The following is a 16301-nucleotide window of genomic DNA, read 5'->3' as shown; positions in this document are numbered from 1 at the left end:
AACTGTAAAAAAAGTAGTTTTGCATGGTAATATCTCAGCTAAATGTATTCTATTATGCTCAATATTGATAAGAGTAATGTCCTACCAAAGGGCTCTGACTGGCAAAAAAATGGACAATAAAATTATTTTTACTTTTGGAGTTCTGACCCCCCCAAAGTTGGTCCTGGTTGGACGAAGTTGCATTTTGAGGGCCCTATATCTTTTAAAGTAAAGGAGTTACAAGTTTTCTGATAGCAGATTTGAATTCTATGTACCCCAGGATACTTACTTTTCAAAGTTTTAAAGGGTTCCTTTATACATTTATGGACCTCCAAACATCGTTAGGTTGCCACATTTTTACGCTGACCCCTAAATTTCAAATTGATGCCACGGGAAACGAAATGGAGTATGAAGCTCAAATTTGCAGGATTTTACTTTCTCATCAATATCTACCACCACACAGAAAAAGAAAAAAATTGAAGAGGTGCTGCGGTGCACATCCCTGGAGTTGACATGGAATGGGCCCTATACATTCTCCAGATTCCGATTGATAGGATGGGTCAATTCTCCAGATTCCGATTGATAGGATGGGTCACAATCAGTGGCATTGGGCTGTTGCAGTTGAAATCCATATACCCCTGTGGAAGACATGACCTTAACCTTTCACACAAGGGGTGTAGATTTCAAATGGAGTCACCCATTCGGGTAACCCCATTTGAAATTCACACCTCCATGTGTAAGATTAAGGTCATGTCTTCCAAAGGGGGTGCATGGATTTCAACTGGAATAACCCGTTGCCATTATCACTGCTTATGATGACCATCGTGCCATAAAAGTAATATCCTGTTTTCAACATGCTCTTTGCTATCAAAATGATTTGACTTAAATATAGTTGCAATAATGTCCACGAAAATGATTATATAGTTGATATTCTTTTATAAATATAATAGCAACCGACACATCATTGAAAGACAGTTTTGTTCATGAAGGTCTTTTCAGGCAAACGGAATCGATTCTTCTTCTTTTGTATAAACTGAGCACACCTTTCGCATAGCCATAATGTACGATTTCAGTCACGTTTTAATTTTACTTTTATTTGCCAAAATGTCAAGGAGGTTTTCTGATCATTTTAAGCCGAAATAATGATGTAAAATTAAAGAAAACCACTTAGCCACTTAACTGTGGAGCTCTATGGAGGAATTGGTGAATAAAACCGGGGATCCCCGATATTATTATAAAAACTCTAGACTTAGGGCGTGTTCACACTATGCCTGTTTTGCCCTGGGTCCCGAGTACAACCTGGGTTGATTATAAGTGTGAACAGGAAAAAACCTCAAAAAAATCAACCCGGGTCAATTTTTTTCAACCTAGGAAAGAGTATGTTACAACCCGGGTCAAACCCGGGTATGACCCGGGGTCAATTGTAGTGTGAACAGAAATTCATTGTTTGACCCGCATTATTAGAAAAAAACACAACCAATATCACTCCCTTTCTATTATTTCTGTCTGCACTGGGAAAAGAATGATTTAGTTCTTTGGCAATAAAAATCTATAAACCTCTATTCCTAGTATTATCGAATCAAGAGGTAACAATTATTTTTTTGAGTTTTTAACCCAAAACAGCTACAAGAAGCAACTAGATAAATTACATAAGGTGGAATTAGAAAATAAAATTAAAAATGAGCATTATAGGCTGGTGGTAGCCTGTCAATGACAGAATATGTACGCCTGCATTTTCCAGTAGGCTTAGCCAAAATAATCAACCCGGGTCAATTTTCTTCATGAGAGTGGCTATAGTGTGAACAGACATTTTTTCAACCCGGGACCCGGGTACAACCATGACCTTAGTCTTTCACATAGTATTTGTTGGGCATTACAATCATACAAAAAGTAGAAATTTAAGAAAAATTGAGGGCATCGCAAATCACACATTATGGCTGTAATGAGACCGTAAAATTGCTCACTTAGCGAAAGAGTCACATAATAATATTAATCAAATAATCATTTTCTCCGCTTACAGGTACACTATACAGATATAGTTTTGCCAAATGAGACATAGCTTATCCTAATCCTTTTGTCAGTATTAACTGGCAATAACAGTCAAATTTTAATATTTTTGCAATTTAAAGGGGAAATGGACCAAAAACATGCAATCAGTGTTCGAATTTAGGAAAAATAAATGGTTGTCCCGGACAACCAGGTTACAATTTCTGGTTGTCCGTCTAAGTTTTTGGTTGTCCGTAGGCCTACAAATGTAACTTTTGGCTAGATTTATGGTTGTCCAGCGGACAACCGAATCAGTATTTTTGGTTGTCCGGCGACTTTTTTAGTTGTCCCGGGCAACCGGACAACCAAAATTTCGAACGCTGCATGCAATGCATCATGTTTTCTTACAACAGCAGTCACAAAATTCACAAGTTTAAGCATTCAAAATTTTGAGTATATGTGGTGTGATCAACTTCAGTCTGAAATTGGGCATATTCAATTTTCAGGTTTTAACATTATTGTATAAAACATTTGGAAAGCTACATTTTGCACAAAATCCATTGAAATTTAACATTTAGTTCCAAAGATAGGAACAGTTGAAGTGTTTCCAAAACAATATGCAACAAAAGAAGTTATTCTCTTCGTTTTGCTATACCTGAAAATCAATATATCTGATTTTCGACTGATTTTGCTTGATCACATCACATATAAGCTATGAGTTTGCTCATATTTCTATTTTAATTTATTTCTATATTTTATGTTAATTTTAATAATTGGTTGCAAAAGATATTAGAAAATGTGTATTCCAAAAATTAGAATGCAAAACCTGAAACTAGTTTTAGTACAAGTGTTTGGAAAAACACCCTAAAAACGCATGTTTCCAAAAATTGGACCAAATATTAAAATGGGCTTTTATTGCCAGTTGATTCTAAGGATTAGAATTATGATGTATTTGGTAAAACAGGATAATATATTTTTAATAAAAATTAGTGCTGTATCTTTCTGAAATCATGAGTAGGATTTGGTTTTCATTTACATGATTTAAGGATGTCAAAATTAATTGTATTTCCTTTAAAAAGAGTTATGGTTTTTAAATCTTTATCATGATGTTGATGCTGCTGATGATGTTGATGCTGCTGCTGCTGATACTGCTGAGGCTGCCCACACACACTCTTTGTTTTCTTTCCATGTGCCTTCACCTTCTGCATACATTTCCTATAAAAAAGAGAAATCAAAAAAAGAACAGAAATTAATTTATGAAAGTTAGGAATTGTTAGGAGAAAAAGTCAGAATTTATGAAGATATCCAGGCTATATCATGTATATGCAATGATTTGCACCTTCATTTTAACAGCATTAATGTTTAAGGGGGTACTACACCCCTGGACAATTTTGTGCCTATTTTTGCATTTTTCTCAGAAATTATAAGCGCATTGGTGACAAGTAAGATATGTATATTATAGGGGCAAGGACTACAACTACTGCACTGGAAATTTTATTTCAGCACAGATAACAGTTGTGGTGTTACACTCAAAAATGAGGGAAACCTATATTTGATCAATAAATCAATAACTACTTGCCTTGAGTTGCTGAATTTTCAGTGCAGTAGCTGTAGTCCTTGCCCCTATAATATACATATCTTACTTGTCACCAATGCACTATAATTTTTGAGAAAAATGCAAAAATAGGCACAAAATTGGCCAGGGGTGTAGTACCCCCTTAAAGGATTGTCTCATTTCCATTCTATCTAATCTTTACTTCTCTTGCAGAAATGAAACTGGCAAATTGGTAAGGCTAAAAACTTTTACGGTTTACATTATTTCGGAAAACGGACTTTTGCAATGAGAAGAACAAGGTTGTGCGCACCCCGATAAAACATCAAATTTTGTTTTTGTTTATGTTAAGGGGGTACTACACCCATTGCATTTTTTTTGCATTTTTTTGAATTTTGTGAAGAAATGAGAAAAAGAAATTGGACAAAGTGGTATGCAAAATGAAGGGGCAAATCTTCTCGTTCAATTGGTGGCATCAGTATCAATGACGCGTACATACTTCTAATGGTATAAGCCAAAAAGTGGTACATCACTGATGTTTTAAATTCACTTCATTTTGGAAAGCTTACTATCAACGGATTTCGTTAAAATTTTGGATATGTGTTGCTAACACATTAGGGAAATAATGTTGATATGTAAAATGGGAATAAGTGGTCCCTGATTTCTTTTATGACTTCATGAACTTGGTGCTCCACAACTATCAAAAAACGAACCGGTTAAAATGCTTCTATTTTCAATGTTGAGCTATATTTTGTATTTTGAACTTGCGACACTATTTCACTGAAACTTAATTAAGCCATAGATAGATAAGCCATAGGTAACAGGTTACCACAACCACACTACAGCAATTTGCATTATGTTGAAAAAGATTGTATTTTTTGTCACCTATACCACCATATTAGGTAGTTTTCCATAAGCTTCATTTTTGTGATTTTGGTAACTATTTTATATTTATTTGCCCAATCCATCTCAACTAGGCAATCTAAATTGTACTCACCATTTACATCCCAAGGTATTTTAGTATATCCACCTCACACATTTCCATTATATATCCAGTAACAGACAAAATATCAAAATTGATGCCTCATTATGATATGTATGATATCGCAGACTATCACATGTATTCAAAATTGATGCCTGAATTTGACCTGAACCAATTGACCTATGACCTGACCTTTGATGACCTTATAGCCTTTTTTAATCTCTTTTCCTAACAACACATTATGGAAGATACATACATGATGTAGTATTAAATTGTCTATGTGGAAGAGATTAGGCGTATTTAATTTATTCAGTGTTATAATCATCAGTGAGTACATTTCTATAGATACGGTAGTTTAACAAAGGATTTAATGTATTCTATTCATGTATTCTACTTGGACATGTTCAATAGAATACATTATGGTTTGTTATGAAACACACATCTCAGTTACTAGGATACAGTAAACAAAAAACATATAGGGCTAAAATGACTTACTAAAATGTGACCGTCCACGGCGAATGAGCCGTAAATTCCTCCCCCGGTCAATTTTGTTTTATTTCGTGTTTAAAAAATAAACATCATAAACTTAAAAATGGTATATCATTTGACTTCAAACGATATCCAGAAGCGGAGTTATGGTTAGTTAAACTTTTCTCCTTCAACAAAATTATAGCTTTTTTCGTTTCTATGTGTGTCTCTTACATTGCTGGCAATAAATATCAAACAGTCATAATTGGCGGTCATTTCAATCATCCCCAAGTCAACGAGGTTTAAGAAGGTTCTCTCATTGTTAATTGTTGGTTATGCATACCTATACAAATAACCCACCACTTGAAAAGGATTTAGCAAAAGCAAACAAAGACCAGAGCTATTAAAAGTTCTATAGCCATCTATAGGTAGAAGCTTATTATCCACTTCAATAATAGGATTATTGATTGGTGTTGTGACTATCAAAATAAGACAGATGTCGCGCCAGCTTAAGTGACCGATGAATACGACCTTCGTACACATTTTACACCATAACTCAGAATACAATTTAGGGAATTTACGGCTCGTTTGTGCTGCCGGGTCACAAATGGTTTAAAAACACTTTGTATGTAAATATATTTTATAAGTTCATGACATCAGGTGATGAACATATTTATGTACTTTATAAATTTGCAAGAAAAAAAGAAGAGGGGTACTGATGAAAATCAGGGTATTATTCCCCTTAAGGGGGTCAAACTAAGTTAATTAGTTCCAAAAGCACTGAAAGGGTGTTTCGGACTAAAATAACAATGCCATATTTTTCACTCTCAACTACTTTTTTGTCTCATATACTCCGGTCACTGCATCAACTACAGGGTTCAAAAGAAATAACTCCCCCCTTAAAATTACAAAACATTTCTTTGCAAAATTATAATTTGACATATATTTTGTTGATTTGAAAAATTCAAAAAGCTGTTAATAGAGGAATTGTTTTTCAACCCTCCCAAAGTTGTTTCATTTGCAAAAACAATATTTTTGGTCAAAAATAATCACATTTTCCAAAAAATGATGCTTTCAGAAAAAGTTGCACTTTACCACATTATGTACTAACATTCTCAATATTAATGTTAAGGTTGATTTAATTCTTGTTTTTTTCCTAAACCTTTCTGTCTCTGATCCTTCAGGCACCCATGCAACCATCATTCAGTGCAAAACAGGCGGCATAGGAAGCGCGACACGTGGCGTACGAGGCTGGCGAAGATACAGGGCTGACAGCCCCATCCAAAATACACGGTTAGCAATTACAAATGGAAAATTAACATACTTGCAGTGGGGTACTTTGTAGAACCCGACGGTTTTAGAGAAAGATAATTTTGCTTTGACACCACATAACAAATTTAGAATTGTTTGTCAAGATTTCATGATTATGTGTTAATCCAATGGCGACCTCAAAATTGGCGATATCGCTTCCATCACCGCCTGGTGCAAAACAAAGATTTGTTGGACTTAATTTTGGCGTAAAATAAGAATTTCTTTGAAGTTTTTAATCAGCAGTTGTTTCAAGATGAAAAAATCACTAGGAAGGAGAATTGAGTTCTCCAGGCATAAATTTGACCAAAAGGGTGAACATTTACCTGTATTGGGTCAGTTGAAGCATCTTGCATTTTGATTTAAAATGATAGCTTTCTTGGATAGAGGTGTAACACTCATGATGTGGCCACAAGAGATTGGCTGCATGCAGTTAATTGGCTGGATGCTGACTTCCAACCTCCAATCTTTGTTGGCCATTTCTTCTTTGTCATGTACACCTTTATTCAAGAGAGCTGTTGCTGTAGACCTTTGCAACTGTTTCAGTCTACCATTTGCAAGAGAATTGTTCATCTCTTCTAGCCAACGAAAGAAATAAGCATCACACTACAAACCTTATTTCTACTCCTATAGTGATTTTACCACTTTTGAAACACCGACTGAAAACCCCATTCATGTCAAAATTCATGTCAATGAATCATTCTTTTATACTGAAAGATGATTGCATGGGTGACTGAGTAATCAGATACATAAAATTTAAGAAAATTAACTAACAATTTAATCAATCAAACCATTGATCACATTGATATCGAGAACATTTTTGTACATTACATGTATAGGATGTTGAAAAGCATAATTTTTGGAAAATGTGATAATTTTTGACCAACAAAAATGAATTTCAAAAAGGAGAAAATTGGGAGGGTAACAAAAAGATTCCTCTATTCACAGGTTTTTAAATTTAAATCAATCTAATGTATGTCAAGTTTATATGCAAAGAAATATGTTGTAATTTTAAGGGGGGGGGTATTTCTTTTGAACCCAGTATTACATCACACAGGAAAAACCAACAAGTAATTTACATGTATTGTTTATTCAACTCATTTGTCAACATTAGCATACATTCAGTGTTCAAAGTTTATGGAGAACCTATTATCAACAGTAGTGTGTTTGTTTATTGAATTATGCTTTCTGTCTTGAAGGAAAAATTAATCAGGGTTGCCAAACTTGTGGTTTGGTAGCCCAAATGAAGATTTGCCCTGAGACTTTCGACAATTTCCTGTCCCATAGAAACAGATGATTAAGAAAAAAATTGGGTAACTTTTCAGCAATGCAGGTGCAAGTCTGGTAAGGCTAAACATTTGGATGTCTTGAAGGCCTGCATTCAACTAAGGTACTGTGCAATAATTAATTATGAACCCTCCTCAGACCCCTGGGAGAAGGCCCCTCATTGCACCCTCTTTTTCTCCTATTTCAGAAAAGTTGATTAAGTATATGTTGGTATGTAAAGAAGCCTTTACCCGTTAGCTTTAATAAACCGAAACAATTATTTCAATCGGCTCATAACTTTTGAAGATATGCCCTTTTAAAGAAATGTATCCTTTTTCACTCTGTCCACGGAGGAGGTTTGGCTACTTCAAAGATTGAAAAGTGCATATACCATGCATGAATATAAAACATTCCTTGATGATAACTTTATAAAATAACAACTTTATTTTAGGGAATGGGATTTACCGGTGGGCTTATGGGTTATGGATTTTGTTAAGTGTCATTAATTTGGGTGAAATTGATGTGGGATGGGACTTCTTTTGCTATACTTGCAATTACTTATGTTTTTCCCAGTTATTTTATGCATTTTTGTTTTATTATGTTTCGTACTTTATTGTTTCTTGCTTTCTTTTTATAGACAACCTAAGTCATTTCTCTTTTTGGAATAAAAGGTAGCCCTGAAAAGGGTTGTTTAGTTTGTCTTTGGTTCTTTTGAAGTGAGTTTACTGTGCTGGTCCGCCCTCTACCTGGTTGCCTCCTTGACAAATAGAGGTTTCAGCCCTAGTCCTCATTGCATCAATTGCGTTGCGTATCAACCTTGTGCGCCGGATACTTGCGAATATAGCAGTAATGTGTTTGCAAAGATCTTGGATTTTGCCACAAATGAAGAAATCAAGTGGTGTGAGGTCTGGTGATCTTGCAGGCCACTCCACAGCATGACCCATCCCAACCACTCTGTTTGCTATCCGTGGACAGAGTGAAAACGGGTACTTGTCTTTAAAAGGGCATATCCTGTTGTGAGCCGATTGAAATAATTGAATATATGAATACAAAAGCCACCCAAGTCCATACGTTGGCCAAATTGAGTTAAGCATGGGAAAGTGTTGCTATACATAGGCCTGTCATATGGATGAAAGAACAACTCAAATTCATCCTCTGTGTCTATTGAGCATGTGAAAAATAGCATGTATGAAAGAAGCAACCCAAGTCCATGATTTGAGTCTTGTAACACATTGATTGAAATCCAGTATGTATAAAAGTCCACTTGTAATATCTGCATTGCTGGAGAGTGACTTTTGAAGAAAAAAATGGGTTTAATCAAGGAAAGTGTGTGGTTTATATTATACATGTTATATGGCAGAATGCTTATCAACATTATACATAACTGTGTGCTTTATTTTGTATTATCTTACTAGTGGTAATCTCATTCCAACATTATTGTCTTTGTATATGATTAAAAAAAGTCCAAAATTTAAAATGAACCCCACGAAGTCCCTGAAATGCTAATCGTCATACCTAATACAGTTTAACCCACCCATTTGCACGTACAACTTACCATATTGACCAGGTAAATCTAACTGAAGGAATTAAATGATACACAGGTTTTTTTTCTCAAAATCACTTCCCATGGACTTGGGTGGGTTTTGGATTCATGTATTCAATTGTTTTGGGTTATTAAAGCTAACAATTAAAGGTTTCTTTACATACCAAAATATATTTGATCAACTTTTCAGAAATAGGCAAAAAAGAGGGTGCAATGAGGGGCCTCTTTTTTTTGGGACACCCTGTATCATGCATACAGGAGTAGCTGACAGGTAATCTGTGCAAAATATTTAGGCCCATGTTGAACGTAAGTGTCCTACAAAATTGTAAATTTATTTTGATTGTTCTGAGACTGCACTTCAAATTGAAAATGGGGTGCACCCCAAGGTAAACAATTAACTCAAACACTGAAATTGCACCTGACCTTCTCAATTGTAATTCTACATGACAATATCCTCTCACATCACCAATCACATTAAATAGAACATCATATAAAATATCAGTAACGCAAAAGACAGTAACCGTGAAAGACGGTGACCGCGAAAGACGGGTGACCGCTAGTAATTTAAAAGTCACAAGTGGCATAGGCATAGAGATAGAATGGTTGTCATCCATGTCACAGCTAAACAATTTTACATTTAAAGAGTAATATCTTGCTTTGTGTAATTCATAACTTATCCATTTATCATCTGTTTATAAAATATCTGCAACAACGTAAGGGGTGGGGTATGAACGTTTGGAAAGTATTTATTGTGGGACATTAGAGCACATCAGACATATCGAATTGCATTCTGAATACGAAGAATGTCCTTCTGATATCAAATAATTTTGATTTTTGCAATTTGCAATGTAATACACTTTTTATGGCAAATGATTAATAATTGATATTTTTGATATTTAACAGTACTCGAAGTAAACTTTATACATCTGATGACTTATACTTAAAGTGTATGTAGGTTGGATGAAAAGCCGACGATCAATTTAAAAATTTGACCTTTCGTATTTAAGATATGGATTTTTTTCCCAAAACACCAAAAAAATTAGGTCTTTTGGGGAAAAAATCCATATCTTCAATATGATAGGTCAAAATGTTCAATTGATCATCGGCTTTTCCTCCCAGCTACATACACTTTAAGAATATATCATTAGGTTTATAAAATTTACTTGAGGACTGTTATATATCAAAATGTGAAAAATATCAAATTTTAATAATTTGTCATAAAATTTGTATTATATCGTGAATTTCAAAAATGAAAATTATTTGATATCAGAAAGACATCCTTTGTATTCAGAATGCAATTCGATATGTCTGATGTGCTCTCATGTCCCACAAAATATACTGTCGAAACGCTCAAATCGCTCATTCCAGATCCCTTAATCTGTCAGCCTACAAGATCAATTGATATCAATTTTGGGTCACAGGCTACATGATTTTAAGCTTTGTATTAAAACACAAGAAAAAACATGCACAATTAAACTTCCATTTTAAAAGCTTTCCACCATCATGCTGCTATCTTGATGGAATATATATTACAGATAATTTGACCCTATCCCAGTTCAAATATGATGCTTTTATGCCAAATTGATTACTGTAATACAATAAATGTGACATTCAGCGTGTTTATACTGAGCACCTCGCATTACCGCGAATTCACCTTCACCCGCATTTCAATCCTCTCGCATTCACTGGGTCGTTTCTAGTGCGCTGTTTAATGCAGGGTAACAATTCACTACCCACATATTTAGTGGGGAAGGCGGAAGTCCAGCAAATAGTTTTTGTGACCTTTCAAGGTCAGATTTTGAATGCTCACGCTGTATTATAATAGGCTAATTTCCGGTGTCACCCGAAAAATCGTCACCCGTACTGTTTCTACTGCGAACGTTACCGCGTATTAACCACTATTAACCACCTCAATAGGTGGTTGACGGATTCACTCGCATTACCGCGCATTAACCTTCACCCGATCTGTTTCTGCTGGTGCCGTTACCGCGTATTCCTCGCATCACCCCGAATTAACTCGAATTAACCCGCAACCGTCTGCTCAGTAGAAACACGCTGTTTGTGAAAAAGTAAACTAACAAGACATTTCTTTTAACGCTCTGCGTGCTAGCCATAGGCTTCAACATAAAAAGTCTAAGTTTTGAGACATTTTCTCAAAATATCAAGAGCTATCATTTTAATTGGTCATGCTGATTCCAAATATGGTCATGGACAATTTGGAAATTTTTGAACTAAAAAAAATTGAAACTTGTCGTCTGCAGTCGACACCTGCATATGGAGAGGGTTCTAAAGTACAATGTGAATCCCTTTTCTGCCGGCATATGGAATGCCCTTCCTGGACAAGTTATGCCTAACCAGGATATGCCAACCCATTAGCACTATATTATAGTTAGGTAACTGCTATCAGGGAAGCGCAAAGAGATTTTTAATGCCTTACTTAATTTAACCTTGACATTAAAAAATAATCACAATTTGCTGATTGAATGCAAAAATGCTCAAAGGTGATTTGTTATTTATATTGTACAACCTTCTTGTACTCAACAAATGAATTCTATTCTACCACATAAGTGGTTTAGAAATACAAACTGCAAAACAATTAAGGTACCAGTTAATTTTTTACCCCTGTATATCTTATACAAAGACAGATGTCATAATTAGAACCAGCAGCCAATAGCTGCATCTTTTAGCTCAGATTTAAGACCTCATTCGTTGAAATTGTTCAAGAAAGAGTGACACAATGATCCAAATCTCTATGCAAATTCAAAAGTTGTAGTTTGTTCCATTGCATGCCCTATTGATTTGTACACAAAGAATTCTCGAACAAGAGAACCATGAGAACTAGCGCCATGCTTCCATTGAGTAGTGACATGCTTTCCATTGATTTGAACATAAAAGTGTGATTTTGTTCCTTAATTCTTTGGGTTTTATATCACTGTTACTTTACTTCTCAACAAATGAGGTCTAAAGGGTACAGGTACTGACCACTCTGTGTACTGACTGCTTGTTTTAATCTTGACATATTTGTCTTTGTTTAGGATTATACAGGGGTAAACATAACTGCTACCTTAATTATTTTCTGGTCTGTATATGCATTAAGTGTATAATTACATGTATTACCACTGATTGGCAACAGTATTTAGCACTCTGCAAATGGCAAATTATGAGTGCATGCATACACACTAAAAACTACGGGGTTATATTTTCCGTGGTCATTTTGAATTGACCACGTTTGGGGTTGTTTTGACCCTTCAAGGGGGTTGTACTGTTTTAATTTGACCACATTCACGAGGTCATTTTAGCCACGCACGAACGTGGTCAAAAACTTAGTGGTCATTTTGCCGATACCGTCGCAAGATTGATATCAGTTTCAATCTTCCGCTTTGAAAATCTCAATTCATAAATGAGTTTAAACATGAGCTGCAATTAATGTTTGTTGATTAATAAATAAAACTAATTTTTTTGACCGAAGTTACCCAATTTGTCAACTTTATAATGACTTGCATTTCGGAACTATTTGCACACACGGTGTGCATCGGCCCCGGGGCATCGGCTTCCCATGCACGTGGTCACATCAGCGCCATATTTGTTCTGATTGTGCAGCTCAGCGGATTGTCGTGTGTGCTTGTCTGCATGATGGCATATGAAAAGTTAGTTGACAAGTGAGATGCAAGGATGCATAGACCCTTGTCTATGCACGCAGATTCATTTTATGCTGTCGTGGCGGTGTCTTGGCTGCAGTTGTTATAAGCTTATATCATGTAAGCTTATAATACGTGAACTGTCATAGGCGATGACTGACTGCGTGTGAGTGTGATACACAGATGCATTTTGCAGTTTGCTGTTTATGTAATGCTTTCTCTGTGCAGAAACACACTTATGTCCTGGTGGGACCAGCATGACCATAAGCCTACTAAAAAAATCCAAACAACCCCTAAATGTGGTTATTGAGTAACCCTATAAAACAACCCTTTCAAATGGGTCATTTCATTTGACCCCGAAATGAGGTCATTAAGTAACCCAATAAGGCAACCCTTTTGAAGGGGTCATTTCATTTGACCCCGAGATGTGGTAATATTTTGACCCCAATGGGGTTACTATTTGACCCAAATACGTAGTCATTGTAATGACCCCGACCAATGGGGTCAAAATGACCCCGTTAGTGGTATGGTGTTTAGTTGATAACTATGCTGGGGTCAAAAATGACCCCGTTTGGGTCATTTTTTGACCCCGTAGTTTTAAGTGTGTACATGTATTACTGGTAAATTTTGTAGCAATAAAAAAGCATTATTATACAAAACGTGGATATCTACGCAGAGTTGTTGTTGTTTGGTTATCAAAAACATTCCTTGACCCAATGGAATTTGGGGAGCTGCACTGATATTAATTGGTGGATGTTACAATCTAAGTGCAGATATGTCTGCGCCAGGTTCATCTGCAACTGGCCTAGATGATGCGATCTGATTGCGATGATTCACCATGGCAGCGAAATTACAGCGCTTTGAATCCTTCAAGATCTGGAAAAAGGCGCTATATAAATCCGAAATTTATATATTATAATAAAATTTCGTCATTGTTGATACAAAAAAGGTACCAAAAAGTTCAGAACTTTGGACCCCTCAAAAATTGTCGCCCTATCCCTGGGCCACACACATTTTTTGAAGCAATTGCACTACATTTGTTTGTTTTATTATTTGAAAAATCCAGAAAATTGTATTTTCATTCCAAGAAAAAAAGATTGACTGAAGAACACAATTTCAAAATGATAATAAAAACAACAAATATGAAATCAAATCAGCCCTCAGTGCTTATACTTGCCCATCAATATTGGCAATTTGAGGCATATTATAGAATAAATCCTGACCTTCAAAATAAACAAACAAAAACACCACATTTAGCATGTTGCTTTTCAGGCCATCTACACAGGGGCATAGCCTGCTTTTTTTGGTCAGGGGGCAAAATAAAAAAAATAAAAATTTTTGGGGCACAGCTGACGAAAAAAATTGCAATTGCATCATACAATACATAGATACTGTATGTTTTCGAGCTTCAAAAAAGGCTTTATTTGGACGATTTTGCATTTTACACTATTGTCGGCCATTATCAGGATGGAAACAGCTTTATATTTACAATGTGCGCTCGTAGCGCGCAAAAATTTTGTATTTTACACTATTTTGGCCCATGATTGGGCTGAATTTTGGTAGTTGCCCTACTGATTTTCTCTTTCATTTTTTGTCACAGAGGGACAATTTTTTCACTGCCCCTCTGGCTACGCTACTGCATTTACAGAATTTTTTGCATTATTTGACAAGATTATATTGCAAATTCAAACAACTCAGCAAGTCCTGAAACTGGGAAACAAGTAGAATGCTGTGGTTGCCTTATCCGAGTTCTTTTGCATCATTTGATGATTGATGTAGTACTTGTACTCTTCTAATTGAATCACATCCTACATTATCCATGCTTCATTCAATGAACTAGTCTGTCACATTCTAGTTCTATAGGAGCAAATTGCATAATGCCTTTATTTTAAGATATATTTAGAATTCAGTAAGAATTGTTTTCAAAGCAAGTGGGGTGATAATGTCGACAGAAAACCATTAACCACTCAAGGTTAAAAATTTCATTCCTTCTCTTGACTTAATGGAATACACTCCAAAGAATTTCATCCCATTGCTAAATAAGATGTTTTTTGTGAAGCAAACTTCATTACCATAGAGCAGCGACACTAGGAAAATGTACCTGTATTTCTTATAAATAGTAGATTTGAAAGACAGGTAAGAAAGCATGAGTGATGTGATGTAAGGGAAAGTCGATGCTAAAAACAAATTACAAAGGTAGCACTAAAGGGCTTAACTGACAACTATGCCTATTTTTTTTTAAGACTTGGAAAATTACTGCAGTAAGTTTATTTGGCGCACGATCTCAGTTATTCATTTCCTGATGGCTGTGCCTCTTACAGACACCCTCCCTCTGGAATCCAAACCACGGTTCGCTCATTACACCTCCCTTAATGGAATACACTCCAAAGAATTTCATTCCATTGATAATAAGATGTTTTTTTGTGAAGCAAACTTCATTACCATAGAGCAGCGACACTAGGAAAATGTACCTGCATTTCTTATAAATAGTAGATTTGTAAGACAGGCAAGAAAGCATGAGTGATGTGATGTAAGGGAAAGTCGATGCTAAAAACAAATTACAAAGGTAGCACTAAAGGGCTTAATTGACAACTAGTGTAAATGTATATGGATCAGCAGCAGTCAGGCATTTCATTGCATTTAGATTTTATGCAAGAATGGTGAAAGTAAAGGTTTCATTGAAAAACCTGTGCTAGTCGATCATCACCAACATGAGAAAATTCAAAGTCTTTGATGAGTTTTGGCTGTTTTGAGTACATCAGTACATTCCTTTAAAGGAAAAAGCTTGGCTTGGATAACAATACTGAAATTTAATGGGTTAAAGATCTGGATGATTAATGCTGTGAAAGCCTCTCAAGCTATATTTTGGTATAATGGATTGGGAAATTCAGAATATGAACTTGCAAAAATGGGGCTTTGATTTTGCCTGGTTGGTTTAGGTGATGCAAAACTTAAAGGAAGTATCCTGCAAACACAACATTATGCCTTGCATGTTAGAAAAAGCAAGCATTGATCACATGGTTTTGATTAAAACAAACTCATATTGACCAAACAAATAAAAACATCAGTCTATCAACATGCGATATTCAAAATTCCTGGGTGCTGAAATTATTTAGTGCTTAATAATTATTTATCCAACATTGTGATTGCTGGACACTTCCTTTAACGGGCACTTCCTTTAACATACTGCTATTGAGCTGATTTCTGTGTATTAAGGGTGGGATTATTGACATTGATGGTAGAATCCCAAAAGACCTGCTATATGGCCAACTGGAAATCAGCTCCAAACTTGTTGGAAGACCTGCCCTTCAAGGATGTCTGCAAGCAAGACATGAAAAATTGTGACATCAACCCATCAAACTGGTGGCTGCTAATCGCAAAAGCTGGAAAGATACTGTCAAGACTGGAGCACATGTTGGAAACTAGAAAAAGATCCAGCAGTGGGAAGAGAGAAGAGAGCGAGGACAACAGGCATCATTGACATCTCCACCATCGCTAGAAGTTGCTTTCACTTGCAACAAGTGTGCGTTCCAGAATTTGACTGCATAGTCACAGTAGGAGATGCAACCAAACATCAGA

At 35.7% G+C, this 16301-nt stretch overlaps 1 protein-coding gene across 1 annotated transcript in view; it reads right to left on the bottom strand.

The window, feature by feature from the left end:
• Positions 1-403: 403 nt before the first annotated feature.
• LOC140159334 (molybdopterin synthase catalytic subunit-like) overlaps positions 404-16301 on the bottom strand; it is a 45325-nt gene continuing 29427 nt past the window's right edge. The window contains exon 5 of the mRNA XM_072182778.1: positions 404-3180. Coding sequence (XP_072038879.1) covers positions 3067-3180 — 114 coding nt within the window. The 3' untranslated portion in view covers positions 404-3066. The remainder of the gene's footprint in view (positions 3181-16301) is intronic.

Source organism: Amphiura filiformis, chromosome 8 (genome assembly GCF_039555335.1).
Source record: "Amphiura filiformis chromosome 8, Afil_fr2py, whole genome shotgun sequence".
Taxonomy (NCBI): Eukaryota; Metazoa; Echinodermata; class Ophiuroidea; order Amphilepidida; family Amphiuridae; genus Amphiura; species Amphiura filiformis.
The sequence above is the reverse complement of the archived record's forward strand: the minus strand, read 5'-3'. Positions and strand labels throughout refer to the sequence as shown.